At 43.2% G+C, this 12,358-nt stretch overlaps 1 protein-coding gene across 1 annotated transcript in view; it reads right to left on the bottom strand.

Annotated features, from left to right (window-relative positions):
- Positions 1–888: 888 nt before the first annotated feature.
- LOC133563553 (AT-rich interactive domain-containing protein 3B-like) overlaps positions 889–12,358 on the bottom strand; it is a 45,816-nt gene continuing 34,346 nt past the window's right edge. The window contains exons 6-9 of the mRNA XM_061917732.1: positions 7,200–7,450; positions 6,867–7,136; positions 6,607–6,696; positions 889–1,892 (exon numbers count right to left, since the gene is read on the bottom strand). Coding sequence (XP_061773716.1) covers positions 1,750–1,892; positions 6,607–6,696; positions 6,867–7,136; positions 7,200–7,450 — 754 coding nt within the window. The 3' untranslated portion in view covers positions 889–1,749. The remainder of the gene's footprint in view (positions 1,893–6,606; positions 6,697–6,866; positions 7,137–7,199; positions 7,451–12,358) is intronic.

Here is a 12,358-nt window from a genome sequence, read left to right on the forward strand (position 1 = left end):
AAAAAATATATGTACTCCATATAATCGCAAATGTTTACTTAAATATTGTCTAATTGTGCAAAAATATATTATTTAACAGTCAAACCATTTCAAAGCAAGTTATCCATTACATTTTGCAATGTAAAAGTAGCAACAGGTTTTATGGTAAAATTGTGTTTTTTACAGCATTTTTCTCTAAATTAAAAAAACATTCCTTTTTTAAACTGCAATAAACAATGGTATCATTTTGGCATTTACAATAACACACCAAAAAATCTACACTTCTTGATTTGTGTTAAATACAAACAAACTGGCAGTTCAGGTCAAAAGTTATTGTAAAATTGCAGTTTTTTTCATTTACAATAAAAAAAAAGTTAACTTTACAGTAAAATTCTGGCACATAGCGGTCTTTTTTTCTTTTTACCAAAAAAAACAGCAGTACTGTTTTTCCATTTCCAGTAATATACACTACATTTTGAGGTGAAATTATTGCAATTTACGATATTTTTTGGACATTTTCATTTTCCTGAGGGAACTCTCCTGAAGGAATCAATAAAGTACTATCTATCTATCCATCCATTTCCTACCGCTTGTCCCATACAGGATCACGGGGGGTGCTGGAGCCTATCCCAGCTGCACACAGGTGGAAATTTTACACCCAGAAATTCAGCTTATTTGCTGGAATTATTCTCCACTTAGGGGAGCGTCCTCACACTCTATGAATAAACAATTAGCTGCTCGTCAACCCAGAGACGCAACACAAGCCAATCAATCCCAAGATGATTGATATAGTCTTTAACAAAGGGCTGCACAAGCCACAACATCATAAATAAAATCTGCCAGGGGGGCTGGGCTTTTCAAAATCGCACAGCCACTGAACTATCGTATGTAGGAGAGAAAAGAAAAGACTTTGACAGCACACAAGATTTTTTTTAATTCCATATCAAACAAATTCAATAGCCAAAGCCCAAACACAGAGTCTTGCCTTTTGCACTTGTTAGTTCTCAGTAACATTTTGCCTGCAATTTTTCCTTGATTGTCCGCTTACAGTACAATTCAGCAGATTGCATATTTCTCTCCAGGGTTGAGGTAGCACTGGTTCAGTGTGTTCAACAGTCACAACGTGAGGTAAGTCGGCATACATTCCTGGCCCCTACAAAACATACGTCACACAAGAGTTCGGGGTCCAGCCGGACATTCCTGAGTTCAGAAACTTTCCAAGTCAAAACGAGGTAAATACGGCAATCTCATCACCACGGCGCCGTTGAACCGAAGATTTGATGCATTTAAGGCAGAACTCAATTAAATAAAAAAAAAAACAAGAAAACTAAATGTTTCTAACAAAAAAATCCCTCTAAATACAAAAGGTCCTGCGGTACCTGAGTGTATAAAATCCCTTCATGTCGCCATGGAAACTCCACTCACAGCAAGCAATGATATATAGTGTTTACATAATGGCAACTAAGTCATTGAGCTAAGGCTTTTTTGGTCTTCATTCACTTTGGCAGCACTATTGTTCAATCCACACATGAGAAACCAGCGACAACTATCAGAACATGACGGATGCTTAGCTCACAAACAAGGATGAACACGTTACACTAAGTCCGCACGCACACACGCACACACACACACACACACACACGCACACCATTGTCTTGACTATATTAATTTAAACAAAGTAAGGAGAAAAGAAGCAGACGTGTAGCGCACAGTTCATGTGGACTATGACAGAGTATAGAGCTCAATGAGAGAATGGGAGAAAGATGAGACTTAATTAGCTCCCTTTGAGGAGGTGGAGGAGGAGGATGAGGAGGGGCTGTGTGAGGAGGAGAAGGCACTGAAACCACTGGTTCCTGCCGGAGTCACGGCCTGGGACACCACCGGAGCTGCAGACTTCTGAGCAAACAATGTTCCTGTGCAAGACAAACATAGTACATTGTAATCATGGCTCAGTGCACACACACCACACAGACAAGACAAACATAGTACATTGTAATCATGGCTTGGTGCACACACACCACACAGGCAAGACAAACATAGTACATTGTAATCATGGCTCTGTGTACACACACCACACAGACAAGACAAACATAGTACATTGTAATCAAGGCTCGGTGCACACACACCACACAGGCAAGACAAACATAGAACATTGTAATCATGGCTCGGTGCACACACACCACACAGACAAGACAAACATAGTACATTGTAATCATGGCTCTGTGTACACACACTACAGAGACAAGACAAACATAGTACATTGTAATCATGGCTCGGTGCACACACACCACACAGACAAGACAAACATAGTACATTGTAATCATGGCTCTGTGTACACACACCACACAGACAAGACAAACATAGTACATTGTAATCATGGCTCGGTGCACACACACCACACAGACAAGACAAACATAGTACATTGTAATCATGGCTCTGTGTACACACACTACAGAGACAAGACAAACATAGTACATTGTAATCATGGCTCGGTGCACACACACCACACAGACAAGACAAACATAGTACATTGTAATCATGGCTCTGTGTACACACACCACACAGACAAGACAAACATAGTACATTGTAATCATGGCTCGGTGCACACACACCACACAGACAAGACAAACATAGTACATTGTAATCATGGCTCAGTGCACACACACCACACAGACAAGACAAAGATATTACATTGTAATCATGGCTCCGTGCACACACACCACACAGACAAGACAAAGATAGTACATTGTAATCATGGCTCGGTGCACACACACCACACAGACAAGACAAAGATAGTACATTGTAATCATGGCTCCGTGCACACACACCACACAGAAGCAGTCAAGTCGGCACGTTGGGTAAATGGTCAATAAAAACAATAAATGATGATTTGCAAATCCTTTTTAACTTATATTCAATTCCATAGACTGCAAAGACAAAATACTTAACATTTGAGCTGAGAAACATATTTTGTTTTTGCAAATAATTAGAGATGTCCGATAATGGCTTTTTTGCCGATATCCCATATTCCGATATTGTCCAACTCTTAAATACCAATTCCGATATCAACCAATACAATATATACAGTGGTGGAATCACCACATTATTATGCCTCATTTTGTTGTGATGCTCCGCTGGATGCATTAAACTATGTAACAAGACCCCCCTCATAGGCATTCACATTGACATTCCACTGGGTTGAGTTTTTCCTTGCCCTTATGTGGGATCTGAACCGAGGATGTCGTTGTGGCTTCTGCAGCCCTTTGAGACACTTGTGATTTAGGGCTATATAAATAAACACTGATTGATTGATTGAACAAGATTTTCCAAAATAAATCCACTCGAGGGCAAGGAAAAACTCAACCCAGTAGGGACGTCGTGGCGCAGTAGGAGAGTGACCGTGCGCAACCCGCAAGACACTTCACCCTTGCTCCTGATGGGTGCTGGTTAGCGTCTTGCATGGCAGCTCCCTCCATCAGTGTGTGAATGTGTGTGTGAATGTGGAAGTAGTGTCAAAGTGCTTTGAGTACCTTGAAGGTAGAAAAGCGCTATACAGGTACAACCCATTTATTTATTTATTTATAAGTTATGGAAACAAATGCCAACATGGCACTGCCATATTTATTATTGAAGTCACAAAGTGCATTATTTTTTTTAACATGCCTCAAAACAACAGCTTGAAATTTGGGACATGCTCTCCCTGAGAGAGCATGAGGAGGTTAAGGTGGGCGGAGTTGGGGGGGGTGGGGTTGAGGTGAGAAGGTAGGGGTAGCCGAGGTTGTATATTGTAGCGTCCCGGAAGAGTTAGTGCTGCAAGGGATTATGGGTATTTGTTCTGTTGTGTTTATGTTGTGTTACGGTGCAGATGTTCTCCCGAAATGTGTTTGTCATTCTTGTTTGGTGTGGGTTCACAGTGCGGCGCATATTTTTAACAGTGTTAAAGTTGTTTATACGGCCACCCTCAGTGTGACCAGTATGCCATGCATTCACTTGTGTGTGTGAAAAGCCGTAGATATTATGTGATTGGACTGGCATGCAACGGCAGTGCCTTTAAGGTTTATTGGCGCTCTGTACTTCTCCCTACGTCCGTGTACCACTCTGTATAGCGGTCATGAGTTTTACTTTTTGAAACTGATACCGATAATTTCTGATATTACATTTTAAAGCACTTATCAGCCGATAATATCGGCAGTCCGACATTATCGGACATCTCTACAAATAATCATTACCTTAGAATTTAATGGCAGCAACATATTGCAAAAATGTTGTCACAGGGGCATTTTTACCAGTGTGTTACATGGCCTTTCCTTTTAACAACACTCAGTAAAGGTTTGGGAACTGAGGAGACACATTTTTGAAGCTTTTCAGGTGGAATTCTTTCCCATTCTTGTTTGATGTACAGCTTAAGTTGTTCAACAGCCCGGGGTCTCCGTTGTGCTATTTTAAGTTTTCATAATCCCGAGATGGCGGCGCCCGGACGGGCTGCGACCTCGAGGAGCTCCTGCTAAAGATGGAACATTTGGCAGAAATACCGGACAATTCTACAAACTTTATGGCTGGCTCACATCGTGGTCACTCCGTGATCACGTACGACCGCCAGACACTTCTGGATGTGGACATATCGGGCCGTTTTGGACTGATAGACGCGTGCTTGCTAGACGTGCTAACTAGCATGGGAATAATTCGGTGGCTACATCCAGCGGCCTGTGAAGCAGGGGAGTATAGTAGCAGCGGGGGCCGTCTACGGAGCAGACGCCAGCGGTGTGATCGGAAACGCGGATGCCGAGCGGGGCTAAAAACAAAGCAGAAGGCTAATCCCCACAGAACACCACTTCCCTCCATCCTGAAGCCGGATTTAAATGGAAGATGCGAGACTACTGGTCTGGGTAAGGAGTCAGTTAAATTAGAACAAGTTTTTTCTGCTTTGAGTGTTTCAGAGTTGGACATGTGTTTTACTGAGGTGGCTAACTATGATGCGTGCAGTTTATCAAAGCAACAAACAAACAATCGGAAAATCCCCGTTACTGAGGTGGTTAACCATGATGCGTGCAGTTTATCAAAGCAACAATCAAACAATCGGAAAATTCCCGTCGTATCAATTCCTAGATATGGTCGTAATTATACTAAATGCACTGGGCACAATAAACACAACATTATTAATATTGCTACTACGGATAATTTGATCAAAAATTCCCTAAAACAGCCCACTACCTATAATATAGGTTTTTTAAACATAAGATCATTGTCTCCCAAAACGTTGTTAGTTAATGATATTGTCAGAGACAACAATCTTAACGTCATCGGTCTCAGCGAAACCTGGCTTAAACCAAACAAATTTTTTGCGCTAAATGAGGCATGTCCTCCTAACTTTACACATGCGCATATTGCCCGTCCTCTTAAAAGGGGTGGGGGGGTCGCATTAATATACAACGAAAACTTTAACCTTAGTCCTAACATAAATAATAAATATAAATCGTTTGAGGTGCTTACTATGAGGTCTGTCACACCGCTGCCTCTACACCTGGCTGTTATCTACCTGTTCGGACTTTATCAATGAATTCTCAGAGTTCGTTGCTGATCTAGTGACACACGCCGATAATATAATCATAATGGGGGACTTTAATATCCATATGAATACCCCATCGGACCAACCGTGCGTAGCGCTCCAGACTATAATTGATAGCTGTGGTCTCACACGAATAATAAATGAACCCACGCAACGCAACGGTAATACGATAGACCTAGTGCTTGTCAGGGGTATCACCGTTTCCAAAGTTACGGTACTCCCGTATACTTAAGTATTGTCCTATCATTACCTTATAAAATTCGAGGTTGAGACGCATGTTTGTCAAACTAATAATAATAATAACTGCTATAGCAGCCACAACATTAATACGGCCACAACGACAACTCTTGCTGACCTACTGCCCTCGGTAATGGCACCATTCCCAAAATATGTGGGCTCTATTGATAACCTCACTAACAACTTTAACGACGCCCCGCGCGAAACCATTGATAACATAGCACCGCTAAAGTTAAAAAAGGCTCCAAAAACGCGCACCCCGTGGTTTACAGAAGAAACTAGAGCTCAGAAATTATTATGTAGAAAGCTGGAATGCAAATGGCGCACGACTAAACTTGAGGTGCACCATCAAGCATGGAGTGATAGTTTAATAACTTATAAACGCATGCTTACCTAAGCTAAAGCTAAATATTACTCAAATCTCATCCACCGTAATAAAAACGATCCTAAATTTTTGTTTAGTACGGTAGCATCGCTAACCCAACAAGGGACCCCTTCCAGTAGCTCCACCCACTCAGCTGATGACTTTATGCAATTCTTTAGTAAGAAAATTGAAGTCATTAGAAAGGAGATTAAAGACAATGCGTCCCAGCTACAACGGGGTTCTATTAACACTGATACGATGGTGGTGTGCCTCTGCATTTTTTCAACGCCAAAAATGTGCCTTGGCTCAAAAAAGGTTGAAAAACATTGTGCTAGTGCACGTTTTTGTCTTTAAAAAAGTGTTGTTGTTTTTAAAACTTGCGATCGTCATGCAGTCTGGTACAGTTGAAAGTATTGTGCAAATTTGCTGTGCACACAGGTCAATGATCAGGTGAACCTACCAGAGTACACGGTGCCGTTGACTTGAACCGACACACTAATACTGGCTGCTCCATTAGTGGAGATACTCAGGGACAAATCCTGTTTGCTCTCTGTGGAAAAACAACAAGAGATATTTCCATTAACTGGGAGCTCCAGTAATGATGAAATAGCCTTGCACACACACACACACACACACACACACACACACACACACACACATACACACACACACATACGCACACACATACGCACACACATACGCACACACATACGCACACACCATGACCATTGTTGAGTTTGAGGTTGACAGGGTTGAGGTGGGAGGCCATGGCCAGCAGGTTTTGTTGGAGCGCCTGCTGCATGAGGCGCTGCTGCTCCTCTGCCAGACGCATCATCTTCTTCTCTGGAGCATCTGCACCTCGCTCCAGCCTCTCTCGGAGATGCTCCAGAGTGGCAGCTTGAGCCAACTGCTGCTGCTGCTGCTGCTGCTGCTGGCCCAGAGCTACAGCCATGGGAAGCCGGCTGGGCATCATGGGAGTTGAGCTTTCACCTGAGCAGCAGAGTCAAAGTGTATTTAACATGACAGTGACAACAGCTAGCAATGTTTTCATACTTGCGTGCTTCTTTAAAATCGGGCTGGCTGACTGACTGGAGGCCATGCGTCCAGACACGGGGGTGTGAATGGTGGGCGAGGAAAGGAGTGCGTGCTGAGCGGCGTTTGGAGACGGCGAGTAGCGGTACAGGCTGTTGGTGTAGCTGGGACGCCGACCTTCTCTGCGATTACTGTCTATTGCAGCCTGCAGCTCCCCTGGAGAGCTCAGACCTCTCTTTTCACACTCAAAGGGGTACAGGTACTTCATATACCTGCAAAGTATTTTCACAGTCCAGTAGTTAACATTTTTGGAACCACTTTACTAGATTGCTTTTACTCAGAAATATGCTTTTGACCTACAGTGCAGGCCGAAAGTTTAGACACGCCTTCCAATTCAATGTGTTTTCTTTATTTCCATGACTATTTACAATGTAGATTGTCAAATTGTCGCAGTTATGCATTTAAGTCTCATCTTATAACTCATTTGTATACTCTAGCCTTTAAATATACCCCCTTTTTAGACCAGTTGATCTGACGTTTCTTTTCTGCTCTGTCTCCCTCTCCCTTGTGGAAGGGGGGACACAGGTCCCGTGGCCATGGATGAATTGCTGGCTGTCCAGAGTCAAGACCCGGGGTGGACCACTCGTCTGTGCATCATTTGGGGACATCTCTGCTCTGCTGACCTGTCTCCAGTCCAGATGGTCTCCTGCTGGCCTCAGTATGGACTGGACTCTCGCTATTATATTAGATCCACTATGGACTGGACTCTCACACTATTATGTTAAATCCACTATGGACTGGACTCTCACACTATTATGTTAAATCCACTACGGACTGGACTCTCACACTATTATGTTGGATCCACTATGGACTGGAGTCTCACACTATTATGTTAGATCCACTATGGACTGGACTCTCACACTATTATGTTAGATACACTATGGACTGGACTCTCACTATTATGTTAGATCCACTATGGACTGGACTCTCACTATTATGTTAGATCCACTATGGACTGGACTCTCACAGTATTATGTTAGATCCACTATGGACTGGACTTTCACAATATTATGTTAGATCCACTATGGACTGGCCTCTCACACTATTATGTTGGATCCACTATGGACTGGACTCTCACTATTATGTTAGATCAACTTTGGACAGACTCTCACTATTATGTTAGATCCACTATGGACTGGACTCTCACTATTATGTTAGATCAACTTTGGACAGACTCTCACTATTATGTTAGATCCCCTATGGACTGGACTCTCTCACTATTATGTTAGATCCACTATGGACTGGACTTTCACAATATTATGTTAGATCCACTATGGACTGGACACTCACGCTATTATGTTAGATCCACTTTGGACAGACTCTCACTATTACGTTAGATCCACTATGGACTGGACTCTCTCACTATTATGTTAGATCCACTATGGACTGGACTTTCACAATATTATGTTAGATCCACTATGGACTGGACACTCACGCTATTATGTTAGATCCACTTTGGACAGACTCTCACTATTATGTTAGATCCACTATGGACTGGACTCTCTCACTATTATGTTAGATCCACTATGGACTGGACTTTCACAATACTCTGTTAGATCCACTATGGACTGGACACTCACGCTATTATGTTAGATCCACTTTGGACAGACTCTCACTATTATGTTAGATCCACTATGGACTGGACTCTCTCACTATTATGTTAGATCCACTATGGACTGGACTTTCACAATATTATGTTAGATCCACTATGGACTGGCCTCTCACACTATTATGTTGGATCCACTATGGACTGGACTCTCACTATTATGTTAGATCAACTTTGGACAGACTCTCACTATTATGTTAGATCCACTATGGACTGGACTCTCACTATTATGTTTGATCAACTTTGGACAGACTCTCACTATTATGTTAGATCCACTATGGACTGGACTCTCTCACTATTATGTTAGATCCACTATGGACTGGACTTTCACAATATTATGTTAGATCCACTATGGACTGGACACTCACGCTATTATGTTAGATCCACTTTGGACAGACTCTCACTATTACGTTAGATCCACTATGGACTGGACTCTCTCACTATTATGTTAGATCCACTATGGACTGGACTTTCACAATATTATGTTAGATCCACTATGGACTGGACACTCACGCTATTATGTTAGATCCACTTTGGACAGACTCTCACTATTATGTTAGATCCACTATGGACTGGACTCTCTCACTATTATGTTAGATCCACTATGGACTGGACTTTCACAATACTCTGTTAGATCCACTATGGACTAGACACTCACGCTATTATGTTAGATCCACTTTGGACAGACTCTCACTATTATGTTAGATCCACTATGGACTGGACTCTCTCACTATTATGTTAGATCCACTATGGACTGGACTTTCACAATACTCTGTTAGATCCACTATGGACTGGACTCTCACACTATTATGTTGGATCCACTATGGACTGGACTTTCACAATATTATGCTAGACCCCCTCGACGTCCATTGCACCGGTCTCCCTAGAGAAGGGGCGGAGGAGTGTCTGCGGTCCTCTCCAAGGTTTCTTATTGTCATCCCACTGGGTTGAGTTATTCTTTGCCCTGATGTGGGATCTCAGCGGAAGATGTGGTTGTGGCTTGTGCAGCCCTTTGAGACACTTGTGGTTTAGGGCTATATAAGTAAACAATGATTGATTGACATGATGGTCAATCAATCATCCATCCATCCATTTTCTACCGCTTATTCCCTTTCGGGGTCGCGGGGGGCGCTGGCGCCTATCTCAGCTACAATCGGGCGGAAGGCAGGGTACACCCTGGACAAGTCGCCACCTCATGGCCCTGCGATGAGGTGGCGACTTGTCCAGGGTGTACCCTGCCTTCCGCCCGATTGTAGCTGAGATAGGCGCCAGCGCCCCCCGCGACCCCGAAAGGGAATAAGCGGTAGAAAATGGATGGATGGATGATTGATTGACCATCATGTGTCTCTGGAGCGTGAGCACTCCTCTCTCTCAGCCAAGTGTGGAACTTCGCCACTTTTAAAACATTCTGAATAAAATGTTACATAATGCTCCCAAAACGGTGATGTGTGTTGATAAATCACATTGCGTGTGTTGTATAATATATTTGCATTTACTCCTCCGAGCATTGTGGGCATTTGGATGATCGGCATATATTTTGCACGATGATGAAAACGGACCGCAGGCCTTCTTCCGCTTACGTAAGAGACGCAAACCATTTAGCACGGTCACACCGCGGTGAGGGAGGTCTTGTCTTGGTTTTTTCTGTCTTGTGAATTGCATGTTTTAGTTTGAAAAGTAACTCTCCTCTGGTTTCAGGTCACTTGCCCTTCCTTTTGTGTCATCAGTCTGACGTCATCTCTGATCCCCGATTGTTTCCACCTGTTCCCCATTACCCTCATGTGTCTTATAAGCCCACGCCTCCCTTTGTTCTGTGCCAGATTGTCTCCAAGCATTACCTCGTCTTTTGTTTCAATATCTTGATCCTGAATTCCCTTGTTGATATTTGGAGTTTTCTTTTTCTCCTCCTCAGCAGAGTGGTTTTGGTTATTTCGTTTTGCAGCCGCACTGGTGAGTTTGCAGTTTTTTCTTACAGTTCTTCCTTTTTATCAATTTTTGTGAGTTACGCCTTCTGTTAACCTTTTTTAGGTAAGAGTCAGTGTAGACGTTTTACAGCCATTGTTTCTCCTTTTGAAGAGTTTTTTGTTTACGATTAATTTCATTGAGTATAGATAGGTTGATTGGCAACACTAAATGGTCCCTAGTGTGTGAATGTTGTCTGTCTATCTGTGTTGGCAACTTGTCCAGGGTGTACCCCGCCTTCCGCCCCATTGTAGCTGAGATAGGCGCCATCTCCCCCTGCGACCCCAAAAGGGAATCAGCGGTAGAAAATGGATGGATGGATATCCTGCGCCAGGTATACAGGTAGTTCCTTATTGTTTTTGTGTTTCCTCCTTTCGGAAGTGATTTTCGATTGTTCCTTTTTGTGGAACATTTTTTTGCTGACTATTCAGGTTATAGCCTATGTTGATTTACCCTGACTCTGGAGGTGAAAATAAACTTTCAAAATAAAAGCCTGCCGGTGTGGAGAGGCGGAGCCGACGGTCCGACAGAGCGGCAGGGCACGCTGGAGCCCAGCCCAAGATGGCGGCGAGGAGGCGGAGATGGCGAGCGCGCGGCGAGGCGGGAGCGACGCCACAAGCCAGATCAGGTGCGTGGATCGCGCACCTGGATACAATTAATGAATCCTCTCGCACTGTTAAAAGGGGCGGCAGCTGTGAACGTGGGGGAGAGAGGTGGAGAAACGAGGAAAGAACAAGAGGGAGAGACGAGAGAACAAACAACAGCTCATGCAACAAGGAGGAGACAGAGAGCAAGAGGCAGACAAAAACGACGTGGACGGCTGAAAAGCTACACGGAAGAGCGAGCAGTGAGAGCGCGGACGGCTGCAAAGCAACCCGCAAAAGACTTGTCTTATTTGCATGAATACAGAAGTCTACACCTGCGAGCAAATGTTTGTGCTTGGTGGTCCATGGAACCCGCACGACGGCTTGAGTCTGTCACAGCCAGATTGTTCCCTACTCTGCATCTGAGTCCCATGTTTGACCAAGCCTGACAAGCACACATTGAGTAGATCCGCCTTTCGTGTGCTATCCAGTTTGCATGTAAAATATTAAGTACATCAAGCCCCACGTTATACTTCTGCAGTGATCTTTGTGACTCAACAGTAATATACATATAAAACAGACATATAATTCAAATACAATAATATTGCAGTAGGACGACTTTGTTCCAAATTATAGCAGAAAGTAAAACCTAAATGGCAAAATGTTCCAACACTGGAACTACAAACCCGGTGGACCACTAGAATGACACTCACATGTACTACAGGATCTGTTTAATGCTAATTGTACAACCCAGCACAAGTTATCACTATCAATATGTGCAATTTTGGAACACACCTCATTTAATTGTTGTTTTCTGACTCTGCAGGAAAACGTGTATTTCAATCAATCAATCAATCAATGTTTATTTATATAGCCCCAAATCACAAATGTTTCAAAGGACTGCACAAATCATTACGACTACAACATCCTCGGAAGAACCCACAAAAGGGCAAGAAAAACTCACACCC

Source organism: Nerophis ophidion, linkage group LG12, assembly GCF_033978795.1.
Source record: "Nerophis ophidion isolate RoL-2023_Sa linkage group LG12, RoL_Noph_v1.0, whole genome shotgun sequence".
NCBI classification, from domain to species: domain Eukaryota; kingdom Metazoa; phylum Chordata; class Actinopteri; order Syngnathiformes; family Syngnathidae; genus Nerophis; species Nerophis ophidion.